The sequence below is a fragment of the Lampris incognitus genome, chromosome 8 (genome assembly GCF_029633865.1).
Source record: "Lampris incognitus isolate fLamInc1 chromosome 8, fLamInc1.hap2, whole genome shotgun sequence".
Taxonomy (NCBI): domain Eukaryota; kingdom Metazoa; phylum Chordata; class Actinopteri; order Lampriformes; family Lampridae; genus Lampris; species Lampris incognitus.
The window spans coordinates 25,131,763-25,154,477 of NC_079218.1; the positions used below are offsets into that span (position 1 = coordinate 25,131,763).

Sequence of the window (22,715 nt, forward strand, 5' to 3'; positions counted from 1 at the left end):
TTACACAAGAGTACCGCTTGTCATTAAGGCTTCCTGGATCACAAGGAAAAACAAAATCGCAGACAAAACAACTCAAGCAAATAAAAGTGCAAGGCAACACATTTTATTTCAAAGGCCTAATTGGCGTTAAGGTACAGCATATTAAATATCATTAGTCCAGAGACAGTCATTGCAGAAATACACATACCATTCTTTCTTTTACATGTTACATTCAGTTTGACTTATATGAGATATCTTACATATTGTTAATGTGCTACTAACATAAAAAGAGCAAAGAGTATAACCAAATGTCTCAACTCTAGTGCTGTTATTACTGCAGGTAATTCCTACCATTGGGATAGTGGAATTTATACTGCTGAAAGGCAAACTTTCAAGTCCATTTTGTCTCCTTGACTTCCTGATGGCTTGTGTCGGCCCAACAACCAATTAAGACACTTGATGTTGGTGTTGACTATTTTGGCGGTTACTTGTACTGACTGAGTTACATATACTAGTAGCATCTTTGTTAGTGTTTTCATGGTTCCTTGAGGACCTCTATCACAGAATAATGTATTTTACATCCCTGCACATAATGTGATATTTCAATAAATATAATAAATAAAAAGTACAAAGATCTGAATATTGTGGAACGAGGTTATCAAAGCCTGTAGTCAGTAACATATTGTGACCAAATGTTTCCATGTTGAATCCAACATGACCTTGATGGATGGACACTTATGAAAAACTGCGAGGGCAAATACATTATTTAGGAAATTTCGAAAACTGATATCGTAATAACTTTCCAGCTTTTCATAGAAAAACATTTGATAGCTGTCTTGCCAGCACTGTGCAGGCGAGTTGGAGGACAGAAAACGATCCAAGTGCCTGCCCTGTAACATTCCAATGCACATACATTCTGCCATTCCTCACCACCTGGACCGTCATTCACAAAACCAAACTTACAGGCCTCTACAAGTTCAGTCTGCGGAGTTTTCTAACGATACATAGCACTCAGGCAAAGTGTTAAGTCTGATATGGAGCAATAATAAAAATCAATTGGACAAACTCCTAATTTCAATCCCTTTGTAGTGAGAGATCTTGCCTTTCAGTATTTCACTTTCCCCGGGACTTGCACGTTAACACCGCTATAGTCCACCATGTACATGGGCCATTGCTAGAAAGAGAAAACACAACAAACAAAGAGTAAAATCAGAGATTTTTTCCTTAGAACCACGAATACTTAAACCTAAATGTTGCCGTGTTTTGGGCATGTTAAAAAAAATAAACCTGTTACAAAACACCAGTCATGTATCTAGGTGGATCTTTGCTTTCAAAAGCGAATATGTAGGGCTATGTTTATGTCTGGGCTTTAAGTATGACATTACATTCTCGACTAGCATCAGTAGCCAAGGATGAAACACCAAGTGGTTTTGTACTTCCGCTTGCTAAAATTTTTGTTGCATGTTTTGAATATGTACCACAGATATTCATTTTGTTGACCTGTGGATTTCTATCTATTTCTTCTGCTTGTTGTAAATGGTAAACTGACTGCTTTGATACAGCGCTTTTCTAGTCTACTGACCCCTCAAACTGCTTTACAGTGTATGCCTCACATTCACCCATTCACACACTGATGGCGGAGGCTGCCATGCAAGGCACCGACCTGCTCATCAGGAGCAGCTAGGGGGTTCAGTGTCTTGCTCAAGGGCACTTGCTCTCTGGAGGAGCTGGGGATCAAACCAGGAACCTTCCTATTACTTGATGACCCGCTCTACCTCCTGAGACATGCCCATGCGTGTTGCGTAAGGGAAATAATTTCTCTATTCCTTTTTTTTAACCTACCATCACTGGAATCTGATTGGTTGATACCCCCAAGTCAGGGGACACGGGCCCCCGATCACTCTCCTGGACTCCCTTGCGCTTGCGTCGACTGGTGGAGGCCTCTTTCCCCTCTGAAGATATAAAACAAACATCTCTGAATTTCAAATACTGTGCTATTGCGCCTCTGCACAATAGTTCCCAATGACTACAACAAGTAACAGACATACCTGTGTTACAAGCCTGGGTGCATATTTCTGCAAAAGGCCTGTGTGAGAGAAAGAAATGACTAATAACTCTGGTGTTCACCTCATAGGGCTGCAGCAGCTATTAACAACTACTCTCACAGACAGGACTCATTTCATTAGAGACTGAAAACAAAAAGTATATATCTGAGGTTGACCTGGTCATGCCCAAAGTTAGATTTGATAAAAAACAGACTCTTGCAACATCGAACTGAGTTGGTTCCGCCCAGACATAAAACCAAATATCCTATGCTAATGGTTTTCAAAATAGTACCGGTCAGAATTTTTAGTCTGTTTGAAAGAGAACTATTTTTTCCACAGCAAAAGCAAGTTGTAAGCATATGCAAGTGTGAACAAGTAAAATAAACAACTTATTACACCTATTCATTTATTGTTTAAAGCTGCACCAGGTAACTTTTTTTGCTTCAACATATTAAATTCATTTTGGTCGCACAGTGTGATGATTAAGGGAGAATGAACAGTCACCTTCAGATCAGTTTCATAGAAGCCTTGTTTCACTTTACATTTTGTCTTCCACTGGGGACAAAACCTCCCGGGAAATAATAGGGAGTGCTTTACGGTACACATATACAGTAAGTATAAACATTTTCCTTTATCTCGTTTGTGAACATCGCTCCCCTTCTTCCATGATAGTCTTATGAACTATGGCTTGTAAATAAATGCATATATTTTGATGCAACGCTATAAAAAATTAAAAAAAAATAAAAAAATAAAAAGGTCATCTTTCCAACATTTGACATAAAAGATATAGCCGAAATCCAAAGTTACCTGGTGCAGTTTTAAGTGCTAAAATGCATCTAATTTCCTTAAGTAGAGTTAATTATTTTGACCTGCTGTTTAGAAAGTGCATAATAAACTGACTTCCACTGTATGAACTGCAAACTAATTCTTCATCAGCAGGAGGTACACCTGCAAAGTTTACCTGCATGGTGAGCCTCACGGTGATGGAATATTTCAAAGGACAATTCTATCCCTAAATTTCGACAAATTTTTAATTTGAATGGAAATAAAAAAAAAAGTTGAGTCACGTGGATGCAAAAAATTGTTAAGCGATCGCATACCCATAGCATGAGCACTCACTGTAACTGGCTTTTGATGTTGATTGTGATTTCACCCCTGGCTTGGAGAATCTTCTCTAGGCAGACAAGGTCGTAGGTGTTGGGGTTTCGGAAGGGAACATCATCTGGAAGGCCACTTACTTCTACGGACTCCGGACTGCCACGTATTAGTTTGTATGGGACCACCACAGACCGGTCTAAGCCCAGGGCTTCACCTTAACATTAAGCAGATCAAAGGCATTAATAAAAAAAATGATTTGATGCAGTTAATATCAAACACTTAATAGTTTTAACAGTTTATATCAGTTGGAATTGGTAGATATATACGTTTTTAAAGGCTTCCTGCAAAGAGTAGTTGTGGATTTGAGGCTGTTAAATTTTGTTGTTCTCTCATGGTGCAAAGGTCTACCTATATTCATACCTATGACACTATGAGCATCTATCTTCTTATTTGGATGGAGGGTTGGTTGCAATATCTCAGCAAGACCATCTGAACATTCCTCTAAATGAATGTGCTATATGTATTTTAGCCACACAATGGCATACATATGGTTATGCAAGTAACTTTTAGCTTGTTTCATCCATTAGCTCCATGTTCAAATAAAAAATTAGTTGTTCTGATGTTTTATGCTGAAAAAAAAAAGTAATGCCAGAACTGGGTATTAAAACAGTATAGGTTTTGCCTGGCACCCAATGACTGCTGGGATAGGCTCCCGCATCCCTGCGACCCTGAGAGCAGGATAAGTGGTTTGGATGGAGGATTGCATATTTTGAGAATTTCCTTATACAAGATTCTTGCTCGTGTAGACAAGCTAACAGTCGCAAAGCTACCAGCTGCCAACAGCTACCAATATTCAAGAGGGAAATTTTGTGACACATCGATGTCGGAACCATGAAAAATCATTTTAAGTTTCCTTTATTAATCCACTTAGGGAAATTCATTTACTGCAAATTAACCCAGCTGTAATCTGTGTAGCTAGAGGCAGTGGGCTGCTTCCTTCATGCTGCGCCCGGGGACCAGCTCCAGTTCTTTTCCCATTGCCTTGGTCAGGGACACAGACAGGAGTACGTATAAACCCTAACATGCATGTTTCTTTTGATGGTGGAGGAAACCAGAGCACCTGGAGAAAACCCACCACAGATATGCGGAGAACATGCAAACGCCATACAGAGGACAAACTGGGATGACCCCCAAGGTTGGACAACCCCAGGGTTCGAACCCAGGACTTCCTTGCTGTGAGGCGACAGGGCTAACCACTGGGCCACCATGCTACTCTCAAACCATCTGTGAGCTGGGTCAAAAATTAAGTTCCAGGTGTTACAATATAAACACCAAATCTTTGTCCTTTAGTGTCTTGATACATACTCAATAATCCAGGCAAGGAAGTCACAGAAAGTTGGACACAATGTTTATTGGGAGAAACGTTTCATCACTCATCTTAAGTGACTCCTTCATTCTCAACTGTCTGAAGCTGAAGAGACTGAAGATGGGTGATTGAAACATTTCTCCCTATAAATGTTGTGTCCAGATGAACTCATCCTTTCTGTGACTTTGTCCTTTAGCTTGTCCTTCAGCTTGCCAATAACATGTATCATTAGCCTAATATAACACATAGGGGTTCTGCAAATGTAGCACTTAAATGTCAGATAAAGAAAAAAAAGTGATAGCTAGGTTCTGAAATGTGTGAAGCACTTTGAATCGTCTTTGTGTATGAAATGTGCTAAAGAATAAACTTGCCTTGCCTCTGAAGCTAAAATGTGTCCAGCAAGGTGTGAGAGGCTGGAAAATGAAACTGCAAAAACAAAAACCCTAAAACATTTACCGATTTCATGTACCTAAAGTAGAACTCATTGTTCAGCCTTGCAAGTACTTGTTATGAAGCATACATTTTTCTTCCCATTATTAACTGATTGAAACTCTTTAATTTAAAATGCCTTAATAAGCCTCATGCCTGTTAAACATATGTGGAATAAAGGCATGTGTTCACCTCAGTCCTCTTTCAAAGAAACATCTCTAGATCTGGCGCTGGAGATGAATGCTTTCATACTGCTACACAATAAGATACGTTTCAAGACAAATAAATCTTCCTCCTGGTTTCTTTTTATTCATATTGTAGCAATACACATAAGTGTCAAATAATCAAGGTGTTCGTCTTATCGTAACATTTTTTTGTTTCTCTTCTCTGCTTTAATAAAGATGACCTAGATCCCCCCCCCTTTTTCTCCCCAGCTGTACTGGCCAATTACCCCCACTCTTCCGAGCCGTCCCGATTTCTGCTCCACCCCCTCTGCCAATCCGGGGAGGGCTGCAGACTACCACATGCCTCCTCCAATACATGTGGAGTCGCCAGCCGCTTCTTTTCACCTGACAGTGAGGAGTTTTGCCAGGAGGATGTAGCTAGCGCATGGGAGGATCACACTATTCCCCCCAGTTCCCCCTTCCCCCCGAACAGGTGCCACAACCGACCAGAAGAGGCGCTAGTGCAGAAACCAGGACACATACCCATATCTGGCTTTTCACCTGCAGATACGGCCAATTGTGTCTGAAGGGACGGCCCACCGAGCTGAAGGTAACATGGGGATTCGAACCGGCGATCCCCGTGTTGGTAAGCAACAGAATAGACCGCCACACCACCTGGACGCCACAAGATGATCTAGATTTTGTTTCTTTTCTGGTCCCACACTTCCATCATTGCTATTGGTGGTGAAACTAGAAATCACATTGATGACCTGTGCGCTTCAGCAAAAGCTGAAATGCTCTAAAAAGAGGTCTGGTCCTTGCAACGGATCAAAAGCACTCGAGCACAACCTTTCCATAGAACACAATATAACATACAGGCAACAGCTTTTTATAGGTTTCCATTGGACACATGGCTTAAGTCTATTGAATGCAACCTTACCATGCCCTTACTGGGACTCAATAAGAGTAATGCTTCGTATCTGACATTGTGCGTCCTTGTTAAGGTTAGGGAGGTAAAATGTTCTGTTCACAAAGGGAGCAACAACTTGTCAAAAAAAGTGACACCTCGGCTCATTCTGACTTACTGAGAGAAAGAAAAAAAAAGTATACATATATATATAAAAACTATAAGTAAATTAAATTAGTGATTGTTTCATCATAACATTTCAAAGTTTTTACGGTTTTACTAAATAAGTCCGGCATACATCATTTGGAGAAGGGTATATGTAATGCTTCGTGAAAAACATAGTTTATCACTTACCATATTTTTTGTTAAACAGCTCCTTCACTTGCTCACGAAGGACCACTTTTTCCCCCATACGGCTGATATCATCATCATCTGTCAAATGACAATGAGTCAGTGACTTGTGCTTCATAATGGAACAAAGGATTGGTAGATTAACTGCAAAAAAAAAACACTGGATGCTATTAAATGGTTTGCTACTCACCGTTTATTGAAGCGTAGGCCTTCTTTAGCAAAGTGATACGTCTTGGTGCTGAAAAAATATTTGATGAATGATATATGGCAATACTACTGATGACGCACACTGAAACATATCAATCACAGTTTACTATGAGCAAACAGAATTCCATACACCATCTGTTCTTACCTGGTTTTGGAATAAGTCCTTGGAAAGGTCTGTAAAGAGCAAAGTGACATGAACGAGCTTTCACTGATAAATCTTTGACATATTAAAAAAATGTAGACAGAACAGACCGCTAGTTTAGTAAAAAAAAAAACAAACAAAAAACCCCCCAAAAAACAAAAAACAACGCCCCTAATCTTTCCTGCCTTAAAAAGAAGTTGGCGAAGCTTTCCTAACATACGAAGCAATTAAGTAGGGCGCACAGCGCTGCTGCTCCCACCTTGTGATGGTGAAGCAGATCTTGTCAGCCACCGCTAGGATCCGCTCCAGGTTCTGGGAGCCGAAGGTGCAGGGCTTCCTGAAGGGGATGCCAGGTGGAAGGCCCTCGATGATTACTGAGCCCGGGTTGCTCTTGATTCTTTTGTAAGGCACTTGGACGGGATATTTGATGCCCAATGCCTCACCGTACTTCCTATTGAAGAGGTCCTGGACCTGCTCTCGCAGCGTGTTAGCCAGGTCCACTCTGGACAGTTTGGCCTCCAGGCAGTCTGGTCTCACAAAGATAAGAGAATGATTTATTTACCATCCTATGCTAAATAATTGAACATCTTTCCACATAGCTTTTCCTTTAAAATATATATCTTAAGAGAGATTTCTGCAGTTGGCCAGCCTTGTTCAAAGGCACTCTGGCAGTAAATATTGATTCCTACTGTATTTCCAATGATAGCTGTTACCAGTATAACAAATAGGGAATTGATAGATATTCCTTTTTGAACATGACTGTGTGGGACTGAAAAGTAAAAGCACACCTGAGAAGCCAGGTCTCTTGGATACAGCTGAGGTATCCTCGGCCACTGTCATTTTATCTGTGGATTCCAGCTCTATGAAAACATAAGCAGATTAAACTTTTTGTCCTTTCAGAATATATTTTCTTTACAAGACAGCTGATCCAAGCTCTCCTTCTGTCCTTAAGGCTTGTAACAAATGTCTGCAGGAAATCTGTAACCTTCCACTATCTACTATATGTAATAATGGATTCATGCCAAAGATCTCCATCAGGACAGGAGTACCTGATTCACAGGCAGGGATGGAAGGCATCTCTTGCTTTACTTGCTCAGTTAACAGCTCAGGTCTGGAGGGGGACAAACAATAATCAAGACAACTCTGACTTCAACAAAGCAAACACCTGTATTAAATAATTGCTTCCTGGGCAGTTCAATGAACTACAATAACTTACTTGCAAACTCATAATCAACATGCACAGTCCTGCTTACCCTCTTCATTCTACCTCTGGAAGGCTAATTTCTACAGTAGCTCCAGCATTTCTCTCACCTGGCATCAAAATGGTGGAATTAACTCCCATTTACAGAGTGGATTTCTTCATTCAAAAAGGCCTCAATTATTTCCTTTATCAGGCCTATCTCAATCCGTAGATGGCCCCTAAACATGAGTGTTATACTGACTGGCAATGTCCAGCTAATTTGTAATTTGAATCCCCTAATACTATTACTTATGTCACTTTTGGTGCTCTACCAAGTACACACTTAAACTAAATGCACTAGACATGACATGCACTCTTGAGCACTATTATGATCACTGATATGATATGATATGATCACTATTAAGTGCTATAAGATGCCTGCTGGTTGAAAGGCTGAAATATCTGATGTTTACTGACTCTCCTGTATGTTGCTCTGAATAAAATCCTCAACGAAATGAGAAAATGTAAATCAGTATAAAGTGGCAGTTCTTAGTGAATGGTGTGTCTTTGTTTTATATACACTACCGTTCAAAAGTTTGGGATCACCCAAACAATTTTGTGTTTTCCACGAAAAGTCACACTTATTCACCACCATATGTTGTGAAATGAATAGAAAATAGAGTCAAGACATTGACAAGGTTAGAAATAATGATTTGTATTTGAAATAAGATTTTTTTTACATCAAACTTTGCTTTCGTCAAAGAATCCTCCATTTGCAGCAATTACAGCATTGCAGACCTTTGGCATTCTAGCTGTTAATTTGTTGAGGTAATCTGGAGAAATTGCACCCCACGCTTCCAGAAGCAGCTCCCACAAGTTGGATTGGTTGGATGGGCACTTCTTTGAGCAGATTGAGTTTCTGGAGCATCACATTTGTGGGGTCAATTAAACGCTCAAAATGGCCAGAAAAAGAGAACTTTCATCTGAAACTCGACAGTCTATTCTTGTTCTTAGAAATGAAGGCTATTCCATGCGAGAAATTGCTAAGAAATTGAAGATTTCCTACACCGGTGTGTACTACTCCCTTCAGAGGACAGCACAAACAGGCTCTAACCAGAGTAGAAAAAGAAGTGGGAGGCCGCGTTGCACAACTGAGCAAGAAGATAAGTACATTAGAGTCTCTAGTTTGAGAAACAGATGCCTCACAGGTCCCCAACTGGCATCTTCATTAAATAGTACCTGTTAGAGCCTGTTTGTGCTGTCCTCTGAAGGGAGTAGTACACACCGGTGTAGGAAATCTTCAATTTCTTAGCAATTTCTCGCATGGAATAGCCTTCATTTCTAAGAACAAGAATAGACTGTCGAGTTTCAGATGAAAGTTCTCTTTTTCTGGCCATTTTGAGCGTTTAATTGACCCCACAAATGTGATGCTCCAGAAACTCAATCTGCTCAAAGAAGTGCCCATCCAACCAATCCAACTTGTGGGAGCTGCTTCTGGAAGCGTGGGGTGCAATTTCTCCAGATTACCTCAACAAATTAACAGCTAGAATGCCAAAGGTCTGCAATGCTGTAATTGCTTCAAATGGAGGATTCTTTGACGAAAGCAAAGTTTGATGTAAAAAAAATCTTATTTCAAATACAAATCATTATTTCTAACCTTGTCAATGTCTTGACTCTATTTTCTATTCATTTCACAACATATGGTGGTGAATAAGTGTGACTTTTCATGGAAAACACAAAATTGTTTGGGTGATCCCAAACTTTTGAACGGTAGTGTATATATATATATATATATATATATATATATATATATATATATATATATATATATATATATATATATATATAAAAAATAGATGTAGGGAAAAAACTTTAATTCATAACTGTACAAGCCTGTTTCGTCACACACGAAACAGGCTTGTACTGCTGTGAATTCAAGTTTTTTTTCCTACATCTATGTTAATATTCTGCTCCTCATTTGTTGAGCACTTTTATCAACACCACTGACAGTTTCCGAAAAAACAAAAACGATATATTTATATATATATCATCCAATGAGTCGAGTAAATATATATATATAAATATAAAGATAGATGTAGTAAAAAACTAATGCATTTCAGTACAAACGTCATGTACACATCACCTGCCAATGTGCTTACCGCTATATATATATATATATTGTGGTGATACACAATTGATGACAGATTCACCAGGGGCTGCTGCTCCTTTAAGGCAGATGTTCAGAGTGCTGATGTAGGCACTGCTTAGAGTTTTCCAGGAAGTGGAGCCATGTTTTCAGCAGCCTAGCGGTTAGCTGGTTGCCACGAGAGATTGAGCTGTATCACTGTTGTTTTGTGTGGCGAGTTAACGGAATTGACTCGACTTGCTCTCTCCGTCTCCTCATTCCTGCACTCCCACAATATATATATAGCGTTTGTTTTTTTCTTTCCGGAAACCATCAATGGTGTTGATAGAAGTGCTCAACTAATGAAGAGCGGAATATCAAAATAGATGTAGGAAAAAAAAACTTTTAATACATAGCAGTTATATAATACAGAGCTGCTATGTATTAAACGTTTTTTTCCTACATCTCTCTCTCTCTCTCTCTCTTTCTATATATATATATGCATTAAAACTTTTTTTCCTGTATCCGTGTTGATATTCCGCTCCTCATTAGTTGAGCACTTACAACACCATTGACAGTTTCGGAAAAAAAACGCTATATATAATAAATATATATAATGTGTGTGTGTGTGTGTACTCCATTGGATTTCATCAATGTATATTTTCCTTCCAATTGCTCTCACCTTTTGATGAAAAACTGGATCTGGCTGCTAACAGCCAGGATTTTGCGCAATTTTGTAGCTCCAAAACAGTTTGGTCTTCGGAGGGAGATTCCCTCCGGCAACCCGGTGACATACAGGTCGTCTGGGTACATCTGGAACTTGGAGTAGGGTACCTTGGCTGGCTCAGGTAGGCCTAGAGCTTCAGCTGGGAAAGGGGAGAATGGAAGGAAGCAGGACATTAGCACTCCACTGTCTGACGTTGTGTCTAAAGACAACAGAAGACCATAAGACTCTTATCTTCTTTTGATTTTATTTTTTGTCAAATTGTAAGAAGGAACCCAAGACCAGGGGCCTCATGTATCAATCGTTACTATGGGCAAATTTGTGCGTACACACATGGGATTTTTTTAGCCCTGAAGTTTGTCTCAGAGACCAGTGTAGAACCTGGATAACCCCTGAATTTAGACACCGATTGGCTGACACTGATGTCTTTGCAGGCCTGGGTGATTGCTCGTTGCAAGAGGTAGACAATAGATGTTAGGAGGAAGGAATTACAAATAACCATCATGCTTTGCTGCTGACCGTCAGACAATCTTGAGGGCTAAAAAAATTCCATGGGTGTGTATGTACAAATTTGCCTATAGTAACGATTGATACATGAGGCCCCAGATCTTGAGATCAGGCTTGTCAGCTCTTTCAGCTCATTCTGTTGTCATGCTGTGTGATGAAGCTTAAGATCTAGCATCTGCAGAAAGCCTTCTTTTATAGTTTGGTCCATTACACTTTTATCTCCATACTGACGTGCCAACATCTAGTCAATGTCTTTTTGCACACTTACTGTGCGGTGACCCGCTAGACTGCATGAATAGGTCTCAAAATTTCAAACACTACCAGTGCTTTGCTTCGAGCTCGGGCTTGACACTCCATCAGCTCTGTGTGATCTTACCTCACAAAAAGACCAAAAACTCACATATTCAGGGATAAATCCCACATATGACACTTGTGATATTGTAATTCTGTTTCAGAAATGAACCAGAATGTGCTTTTCAATTGTAAGCTTTCTCCCATGGTCCTGGTTTATTTGCCAGGCTAGAGGTTGTTGTTTTATGTCAGCCAGCTTATAGAATAAAGACAACTTCTGTATTATGTTCTTAGATAAAGGCAAACATTAAAATTGACAGGTAACCACCACATTTTGTGTTAACCGCTACACTGAGTACAGAAGTGTGGAAGTTAAGACCTTGCTGCAAAAGATGCCCTATAGTGTCTTGCCCTGTGTGGTGAGTGGTGAGCTGTAGCCTCAGCACCTGTAAACAGTTTACCATATTTAATGCTGAACAAGCTTTCCACTTGCCGCCGCAGCTGGAGAATCATTTCACCAATATCCTCAACAGGATTCCCTGTTTAAACAATCAGTAAGACAAATGGAAATACCCCGTCAACAGGCAGTCGTCTAAAGGTTAACAGATTTAAACTTGATTGCAGAGGGACATACCTACAAGTTACAAAATGCACTAACAAATGTAAATTAGTTTGACATTTTTTTTACTGTACCTTCAGAGGATCTTCTAATGCCCTGGGTGGCTGTTTTGGGTGACAGAGCTTCAGCTGCAAGATGAAAAGAAAAGAACGATCCTATCAGAGCAACCATATACACTGCTGCTTTCAAACAATTCCAAGACAGAGAATTCAGAGTCTGCGATTTATTATTCGGGTAAAATGGAAGAGTTACTTGTCGTCAGATATAACACAACTTGTCACTGTACAAAAGGAGAGTGTCTTTAAGGTATAGTGGTGTAATGGAACGTAGTTGATCTGTGATCTGTATGGCTCACCCCCCATGGTTCGGCACACATGAACCGCGGATTAATTGCAAAATTTTAGCATCGTAGTGAAATGCAGTTTTAGTGTCGTTGTTGCTTTTTTACCCCCTCCCTTTTCCTCCCCAATTGTATACAGCCAATTACCCCACTTTTCCAAGTCGTCCCGGTCGCCGCTCCACCCCCTCTGCCGATCCGGGGAGGGCTGAAGACTACCACGTGTCTCCTCTGATACATGTGGAGTTGCCAGCTGCTTCTTTTCACCTGACAGTGAGGAATTTCGCCAGGGGGATGTAGCGCATGGGAGGATCACGCTATTCCCCCCAGTTCCCTCTCCCCCCCGAACAGGCACCCCGACCGACCAGAGGAGGCACTAGTGCAGCGACCTGGACACATACCCACATCCAGCTTCCCACCCGGATATGCGGCCAATTGTGTCTGTAGGGACACCCGACCAAGCTGGAGGCAATACAGGGATTCGAACCGACGATCCCCGTGTTGGCAGGCAATGGAATAGACCGCTAGACTACCCAGACCCCTCGCTGCTGTCGCTTTTTAAAGTAATAATTCCCTAAATCTTGATACAGAGTTGCAGTGAAAAAAGAGATAAGACAGATGGGTGCTGTGTTTTACTCTGAAGCGCAATGATTGGTTGATTATGCAAAAAAAGCTGTTGTGTTCACGTGAGGCGAGTATGTTGAATCCCAACGAATCAATCAGGGATGCTCACGCTGCAGTGACAGTCATGGCTTGTGGATGAGTCATATGTATAAGGGCACTTTGGCTTTCCTGTAAAATACATTGATGGAAGAAGGGTGGTGGACAAAACTGTGATGGTGTGTAAGCATTGTGCCACGAGAAAGCCGTCTTGAATGTTGTTTTCATTTAAGACCATGAGCAAAAGTGCCTTTCTTTAAGTGTTTTACGGAATAAACAGAAAGCACTTTTTTTTTGTTGCTAATTTGAAAAATTATCTGATCTGTGACTCAAAATCGTGATAAGATCTGAACCGTGAGTTTTGTGATCCGTTGCACCCCTACTAAGATATATCTTAGATTTATCAACTAAAACATTTAATGTATCCTTATCGCACAACAGCTAGTTTTAGATGAGAATTTACCATATGGCACATTTCTCCTTGTGTCATATAACCTGAAGCGCTCCCAAAGGATTGCAGAGAAACAAAGCTCAGGACCCATTTATCATTATGACTTTTAGGTACATTTTGTCCATTTTGTCAGATGATATTTATTATGTTTTATTGATTCTGACAAGTTAATCTAAAGCTTGGCTGATAATGTCATCTCAACCTATTAACCACCATGCATGTGATAACTGGAGTGACATGATTACCACAAATGTCTCTGACAAGATAATATCTCAAAGACTATAAAATCTTCCCTAGAATAGAAATGGCAATTTGGTGGAAAACAATAAGCTAAGTAAAGAGATAAAAATGAGCAAATGTTTTTGTCCCCAGCACACCAACATAGACAGAGTTAGAGTGTAATTATCTAAATGTAGATTGACCAACTACAATCCACTTGCAGCAAAAGTTCAGTGACATTTTCAATAATTGGGTAAATGCTTTTAAATTGGTGGTAGAATGTCTTGTTTCAGAGTTCTGTAACTTTATAGTTTCTTCAGTTTTACAGTTTCTACATGTTTTTATTTTTATTTTGAGATACTTCATTGTTCCCTCTAGGGAAATTCCTCTCTGCATTTAACCCATCCTAGCTGTGCAGCTAGGAGCAGTGGGCAGCCGCCGTGCAGCAACCGGGACCAACTCCAGTTCTTCTTGCCATGCCTCAGTCAAGGACACAGACAGGAGTATTAACCCTAACATGCATGTCTTTTTGATGGGTGGGGAAGCCGGAGCACCCGGAGGAAACCCACGCAGACACGGGGAGAACATGAGACAACCTGAGATGATCCCCAAGGTTGGACAACCTCAGGGTCGAACCCAGAACCTTCTTGCTGTGAGGTGACAGCGCTAACCACTGCGCCACCGTGCTGCAAAAAAGTGTCCAAAACAACATTGAGGGTGGAAGACTTGTATTCTGATGCCAAATATGATAAGAATGAAACATGGGAGCAAGGAATATCCGACTAAGAAAAACGGAATATCTGACTAAGAAAAAGCGGCTTTCAATATCTATTTCTGCCTATGGAAATGTGTCTGCTAAAGCAGAAGTTCCTATTTATGTTCACTTCTTCAACTACACAGCTAGTGGGAGGGCAAATAAGTTGTACTTTGTTCATTTCAACTTGTCAGGCAGTGACTTACTGCAGAACTGTGAATGTGCAACGCATGAGCAACCACAAAACAAAGTTGCTTCGACTTAACACCATTCTTCAACTTAATACCACTGTGTGCCAGTATGAGCATGGATGAAATAAAGATTCCGCATAACAAACTTTGTCACTTAAACTGGCTTATTGTCAGAATAGAGCATTCGGGGGATGCGTAGAGGGGGGTCAAAGTGCAACTTTCCTTGCTAATTTGGCAATAATCCATTTTGTACCCGTCTTGCCAGCAGGAATGCCTATCCCGTCAACACAAAGTAGAGTCACGACTGGAATTCCAAGCAGGCGAATGGCTAAGATAACAACTTAGGACCGTTCAAGTTGAAACTCCTGCTATATGAGCAAATGCCTGACAACACACATAAACTTTCATGTATTTGAGCTGAATTGAGGATGCGCAGCGCTCTGAAGCATGCCATTAACTGTATCTAGCTCTTCTTCTACACAAAATACCAGAAAAGGTGGTTGCCATTTGTGCAAAATGCTTTCGACCCAATTTTTCCATTAAAAAAAAAAATTTAACAGCAAGATAACACATGGCTAAACTAAGTCACAATGTAGCCTTCATACTCTCATATAAATTGGAAGGGAAACATGAAACTTAAAAATAGTTTAAAATAAATAAAAGAAAAAAAGAGAAGGATAAACTCTTTATCAACCAACCATAAGTCATGAGAGCCATTTTATCATAGAATCACATTGGGTCATTGTTAGTGAATATTAGTAAATACAGTGAAAGTCATGTGTACTACACTTACCTTCATTTTTTTTCCTGTAGTGGTCGTTTGTGAAAGAAAAGAAAACTTAAATAGCACAATCAAATTAATAAAATAAAACAAAAAGCTACCTGAGTCTAGGTGGGGGCTAAGATCACTTGAGTAGAGATTTGTTTGAGAAATAAGTAATGTTTCTTGCATCTAAAAAAGAAAGCACAACCTTAAAACATTAAAAACAGCCTCATTTACTTGTTTGTATGGAGGAAGCACATAACAAAATATCACTGTTGGACTACAGGTTCGCAGGAAGTCCTGCAATGTACATGGCATTAACTACCACTGACAGTAGTGGACGAACAATTAAATTCAAATTTTCCACCATTTTTAGAGTGTCCAGTATGAGACCATTATCTTAACACTATTTGCAAACGTGTACTCAGACTTGTGAACATGCACTTCAATCTGTGAATGTGTACTCAGATTTGTACATGAGTATTCACCCATCCATCCATTATCCAAGCCACTTACCCTAATTAGGGTCGCAGGATGCTGGAGCCTATCCCAGCAGTCACTTGGCAGCAGGCGCGGAAACATCCTGGACAGGCCGCCAGTCCATCTCAGGGCCGACACATTCACACTTAGGGACAATTTAGTAAGGCCGATTCACCTGACCTGGCATGTTTTTGGACTGTGGGAAGAAACCGGAGCACCTGGAGGAAACCCATGCACACATGGGGAGAACATGCCAACTCCACACAGAGAACGACCTGGGATGAGCCCCAAGGTTGGAAAACCCTGGGGTTCGAACCCAGGACCTTCTTGCTGTGAGGCAACCGCGCTAACCACTGTGCCACCGTGCTGCCCTGTACATGAGTATAAAAACTTCAAAATGTGTACTCATATCTGTAATTGTATATTTTGTAAAGTATAAATGTGTGGTTTCAATGGAAAGAAAGAGAAGTTCCAATACATGTGTGCTTCTTAATAGGTTGTTTTTTTTTTCATGTGAGTTTTGACAGTCTTCTGCCATGAACAAGATCTGCAAATCTGTGTGGTGATCTGAAAACATTAGTTACTTTTCAGAATGGAAGGCGGGTCAATCTGGTTGATGTCAACAGCGCAAGCCATTTAAACAGAGAGACATCAATGCCACTAACGAATGGAGCCACTATTGTAACAGGGAGTTTCCTTATTGCAGTTGATTGTGTTAATTTTTTTGTTTCCATGAGCAAGAGTGGACCAACAGTATTGGTATGTTTGATTTAAATTATTTTATAATAAGGCCTATCATAAAACTAAATTGTCAAGCAACTCCTGCTAGATTCCTAGATCTGACCTGTTATCACAATGCTAAGGTAAATATTCATATTCAGAAGATGGATCTGCCCCTTTTTTTTGGTGTGGCTTTTTTCCCCTCTTTTTCTCGCCAATTGTTTCTCGACAATTACCACATTTTCTGAGCCGTCCTGGTCACTACTCCACCCCCTCTACCAATCTGGGGAGGTCTGCAGACTACCACATGCCTCCTCCGATATATGTGGAGTCGCCAGCCGCTTCTTTTCCCCTGACAGTGAGGAATTTCGCCAGGGAGACGTAGGGCGTGGGAGGCTCACGCTATCCCCCCCCAGTTCCCCCGCCCCCCTCGAACAGGCGGTTCGACCGACCAGAGGAGGTGCTAGTGCAGCGACAAGGACACATACCCACATTCAGCAATTGTGTCTGTCGGGATGCCCGAGCAAGCCAGAGGTAACATGGGGATTCGAACCGGCAATGCCCATGTTTGTAGGCAACAGAATAGACCGCTACACTACCCAGATGCCTGGAGTCGCCTTTTATTATCAATTGCTCTATGCTGACAGCATCAAATATTCTTGTAATAGAGTTACTTTAGAGAGGGCCAAATTTTCACAAGATCGATTAAGACTTAATTACTCGAGTTTATGATACAGCCACAGATAAACACATTCCAATGTCTGTCAAAGCCATGGTTCATTAAGCCTAGGGACCACTGTCAAAGTGCAATTTGAGTTTTCTATTTGAAATAACTTTTTCAGCCTAAAAGTACATCTATCTATCTATCTATCTATCTATCTATCTATCTATCTATCTATCTATCTATCTATCTATCTATCTATCTATCTATCTATCTATCTATCTATCTATCTATCTATCTATCACAGCTGTATTGTAGCTGAGTACACATTTACAGATTGATATACACTACCGTTCAAAAGTTTGGGATCACCCAAACAATTTCGTGTTTTCCATGAAAAGTCACACTTATTCACCACCATATGTTGTGAAATGAATAGAAAATAGAGTCAAGACATTGACAAGGTTAGAAATAATGATTTGTATTTGAAATAAGATTTTTTTACATCAAACTTTGCTTTCGTCAAAGAATCCTCCATTTGCAGCAATTACAGCATTGCAGACCTTTGGCATTCTAGCTGTTAATTTGTTGAGGTAATCTGGAGAAATTGCACCCCACGCTTCCAGAAGCAGCTCCCACAAGTTGGATTGGTTGGATGGGCACTTCTTTGAGCAGATTGAGTTTCTGGAGCATCACATTTGTGGGGTCAATTAAACGCTCAAAATGGCCAGAAAAAGAGAACTTTCATCTGAAACTCGACAGTCTATTCTTGTTCTTAGAAATGAAGGCTATTCCATGCGAGAAATTGCTAAGAAATTGAAGATTTCCTACACCGGTGTGTACTACTCCCTTCAGAGGACAGCACAAACAGGCTCTAACAGGTACTATTTAATGAAGATGCCAGTTGGGGACCTGTGAGGCGTCTGTTTCTCAAACTAGAGACTCTAATGTACTTATCTTCTTGCTCAGTTGTGCAACGCGGCCTCCCACTTCTTTTTCTACTCTGGTTAGAGCCTGTTTGTGCTGTCCTCTGAAGGGAGTAGTACACACCGGTGGAGGAAATCTTCAATTTCTTAGCAATTTCTCGCATGGAATAGCCTTCATTTCTAAGAACAAGAATAGACTGTCGAGTTTCAGATGAAAGTTCTCTTTTTCTGGCCATTTTGAGCGTTTAATTGACCCCACAAATGTGATGCTCCAGAAACTCAATCTGCTCAAAGAAGTGCCCATCCAACCAATCCAACTTGTGGGAGCTGCTTCTGGAAGCGTGGGGTGCAATTTCTCCAGATTACCTCAACAAATTAACAGCTAGAATGCCAAAGGTCTGCAATGCTGTAATTGCTGCAAATGGAGGATTCTTTGACGAAAGCAAAGTTTGATGTAAAAAAAATCTTATTTCAAATACAAATCATTATTTCTAACCTTGTCAATGTCTTGACTCTATCTTCTATTCATTTCACAACATATGGTGGTGAATAAGTGTGACTTTTCATGGAAAACACAAAATTGTTTGGGTGATCCCAAACTTTTGAACGGTAGTGTACATGTACAAATTTGAGAATACATTTACAAATTGCAATGTGTATGTTCAAATGTCTGAGTATGCATTTACAAATATGCATTTATACATTTAGAGATTGAGATACATGTACAAAAATTTCCATTTCCATTTACAAATTGAAATGCGTGCTCACAAGTCTGAGTACACCTTTGCAAATAGTACCGTCAGCATAATGGCATCATAATCCAGAAATTTGCAGTCATACAAATGCTCTCAAAACTTGGGCCCAAAAGTGACATTCACAGAAGGTGAAGGACCACCTCCAGAACCAACTGTGACAAGCTTGTCTTTTTATGACTAATTAGAACTTTCCTGCTCATTAAGTGCTTATTACAAGACATTTGAATGATTGTATTTTTTTTGGGGGGGGGTCTATTAGACAGGACACTAATAGGCCACAGGTCTTTAGCAATTAGCTTGTCTTAAGGCTCTTGTTTAATTGCCTTTAATGTGACACTTAATGATAAGAGCCCCTCGTTACATATCACCTACTAAGTAATGTATGGTGCATAAATCATGGCAAAGTATGGTGTATGTATGAGTAAGGATGTAGTTTCATGTCATTCACTGTTTGTTGTTGAAATACCCACCAAAATCCAGCCATACAAAAATCATTCTATGTTTCAAACAATTTTCATTTGGCTTTCCAACCACAGCTGTACCTTACATGATAAATGAGGCTTGGTGTATCTAAGAAAGAGAATTCTGTCTACTCAAATGTTCTTAGCGACCCTAATCTGGTTATGGACAGAGCTGTCTTGGTCTACTGAGTACACTGGGTTAGATAAGAGCTAGGAGCTGGGGTGTGTGTAGGGGGTGAGAGGGTGTTGATAGGATTTTTAGGGGAGGAGCTTGGTCACACTTACACAGTAACCATTTCTAACCACACATCTGAGCAGCAGGACCAGAGGATAATGTTACTCAAAATCTGGAAATGTGCACAATGTCGAAGTCAACCTTGAAGACCACCAGAGATAAAACATTTGCTTTATATACTATATGCTAAATAGATTATGTTGAAAAACAACTTGAAAGTCAAATTACTCCCGATAATACACCCTGCTTTTTCCAGAGTAAGAGCCATTGTTTGTATTGTAAGATTGGGAGATGAGAAGAGTTCGGTCTTGAATTGGATAGTGAGACATACTAAAGTTGGGGACTGGATGTACTAGTGGCTAGGGAAAAGGAAGTTGCACATCAGAAGAGGGAGTAATGTTATCTCAGAAAAAAGGGGTTCATACGTGTGGTGGCTTTTTTGGCTCCCTAAAAGAAGCAGTGCTTGTGTTGGTGGTGGCGGGCACTGGGAAACACAAGAGCGACCTTGGGGCTGTGGCAGAGGCTGGGCATTCCAGGAGCTGTGGCGAGAAGGAAGTGGATTAAAGGGAGGTGGAAGCCATCGAAACTATGATTACCTGCGTGGTTCTCCATGGGATGATGGGGAGCAGAGGGCGAGGCTGTGGCTGAACACATTGCAGTGGCTACCGGCTCGGCCTTAGAGTCACTGTGATCCTCCCCAATCATACCAGCATCTGGCCAAGAAAACATAGGCCACAAGGACAGGCTTTTAAAGACATTCTGGATGGCATTTCATAAAGAGCAACAAGAAAAAAATCAGGATGTTAAAGATGACAATATTTACAAGCCAAATTATAACTCAAACGCCTCGAGACCCAACAGTCCTGATTGACTGCATCACATGTTTACCAACAGACTTGTGTGGATTACAGTTATAGATAAGCATACTGGTTAAGACAGCAGTCATAGTCCAAATTCCAGTCATAAAAATCAAACATTTGATCAAATCGTGACAGCGCTGACTGGTTGAAGGCTTGATTAGGAAGTGAGCAATTTGAATCTTAAATCCCCCACACACTACAAGATAACGTGTACAGACTGTCCAAAGTGACCTGCCTGAATTTACGCAGAAAGGTGCAGACATTCCACAATCGTGAAAATTAGTTGTCATGACCAAATCGGAATTATAATCAGCCTTTAAGTTGCCTGGTGTGTTCCTGGCTTAAGCTTTGAACATGATGTCACATTAATATGGACAGCCTATTCTGTCTAAAACCTTAAAGATTCTCAACATAATAAACAGCCTTAAGCAGCCTTAAGCGAAATGGCTTTACAAAATCAGGCTCAACATGTCCACAGGTCACCAAAGGCATTATTTCTGATTTTTAACACATTCTATCAGCGCTGGTACTGAATTAGTCGGGTCTATTAAGGTCAAGAGGACATCATCCACATATAATAGAATTTTGTATTGTTTTGTCCCTATTATTGTTCCTTTAATATTTTGATGTTGTCGAATAGCTATTGCTAACGGCTCTATAGCCAGGGCAAACAGGAGTGGGGACATCGGATTTCCTTGGGCCGTACCGCTTGCTAGTTTAAAGGGTGCTGACACAAGAGCATTTGTCAAGACAGAGGCTGTAGGTGTCTTATACAAAAGTTTAACCCAACTTAAAAAAATTGGATTGAAAGCCAAATCTCTTCAGGACTTCAAACATATATTCCCATTCAATTCGATCAAATGCTTTTTCAGCGTCCATAGATACAATGGCTTCAGAGACTTGAGAGTGATCGAGATAATGAATAATGTTAAATAGACGTCTTCTATTGTAATAGGAAATTTGCCCCATTATAAATCCTGTCTGATCTGTGTCCACAATGTAAGTCATCACATGTTCTATCCTTGGAGCCAATATTTTGGATAATATTTTCATGTCCACTCCAAGAGGACTGATTGGCCGATATGAAGAAAATAATTCTGGGTTTTTCTTTTTCTTTAGTATTAATGTTATATTAGCCATATACATTGATTCTGGGAGTTTTGAATCCTCAATAGATTTTTTTTGAAAACTCTTAATTTATTGATCTTGTTTTCAATACTTTAAAATACTCCACTAGAAATCCGTCCAATCCTGGGGATTTCACTGATTGTAGTGAGGATATAGATGTATCAATCTCTAATAGAGAAATTGGGCCTTCTGATAGTTGTGGAATATTCAAATTGTTTAAGAAGTGTCTTTTCCTGAGCCTATCTAAGTCAGTCTCTGAGCTATTTTGCATAAAACATTTTAAATCTATCATTAATCTGACAGTTATTCATTTGGCGTTGATTATTCTCATCTTGTATAACTGAAATAAAAGATTTTATGGGGGCATCCCTTGCAAATGATTTGGTTTGTTGCTGAATTCAAACAGTCTCCGTTTAGCAAATAGAATATCTTTTCCACTTTTCTTGTTATCAGATTATACAACGCTATTCTTTTTGCCTTTAGTTCAGTTAAAAAAATCATATCATATGGGAAACCTATCCAATATGGGACATAAACTACAATTAGAATATCCTCCTATTATCATATTGGAGCAGTCCATTTCAGCAAGTTGACTAAAGAGTATAGCAAAGAATTCCTCATCTTCGACATTTAGGAGAATAAACATTTCCTAACAAAACATTTTCACCATACAGCACCCCTTTAACTAAAACAACTCTTCCTTCAGTATCTTTGTATGATGCTATAAAGGTAAATGGTAGATCTTTATGTATTAATACAATCACGCCCCTCTTGTTTGTTGAATAAGATGAAAAGTAAACCTGACCAACCCACGCCCTAAGATACTGCTTGTGTTTCTCATTGTTTAAATGTGTTTCCTGTAAAAATGCTATTTGGACTTTATCTTTTTTAAGAGAATTCAGGACAGATTCCTTTTAACAGCATTATTAGAGCCCCGGATGTTTCATGTACAAACCTTGATACTCGTCCATCCATCCATT

The 22,715-nt window shown here is 40.0% G+C and overlaps 1 protein-coding gene across 2 annotated transcripts in view; it reads right to left on the minus strand.

Annotated features, from left to right (window-relative positions):
• Positions 1-94: 94 nt before the first annotated feature.
• The window catches only part of gtf2ird1 (GTF2I repeat domain containing 1), an 81,271-nt gene continuing 58,650 nt past the window's right edge, over positions 95-22,715 (minus strand). The window contains exons 14-27 of one of the 2 annotated variants that reach the window (XM_056284587.1): positions 20,344-20,460; positions 12,209-12,262; positions 11,977-12,054; positions 10,676-10,859; positions 7,738-7,799; positions 7,477-7,548; positions 6,948-7,215; positions 6,692-6,720; positions 6,530-6,577; positions 6,343-6,420; positions 3,144-3,336; positions 2,028-2,065; positions 1,822-1,931; positions 95-1,153 (exon numbers count right to left, since the gene is read on the minus strand). In XM_056284587.1, the coding sequence (XP_056140562.1) occupies positions 1,085-1,153; positions 1,822-1,931; positions 2,028-2,065; positions 3,144-3,336; positions 6,343-6,420; positions 6,530-6,577; positions 6,692-6,720; positions 6,948-7,215; positions 7,477-7,548; positions 7,738-7,799; positions 10,676-10,859; positions 11,977-12,054; positions 12,209-12,262; positions 20,344-20,460 (1,400 nt within the window). In that variant the 3' untranslated portion in view covers positions 95-1,084. The remainder of the gene's footprint in view (positions 1,154-1,821; positions 1,932-2,027; positions 2,066-3,143; positions 3,337-6,342; positions 6,421-6,529; positions 6,578-6,691; positions 6,721-6,947; positions 7,216-7,476; positions 7,549-7,737; positions 7,800-10,675; positions 10,860-11,976; positions 12,055-12,208; positions 12,263-20,343; positions 20,461-22,715) is intronic. The other variant, XM_056284588.1, reaches the window with a different exon arrangement.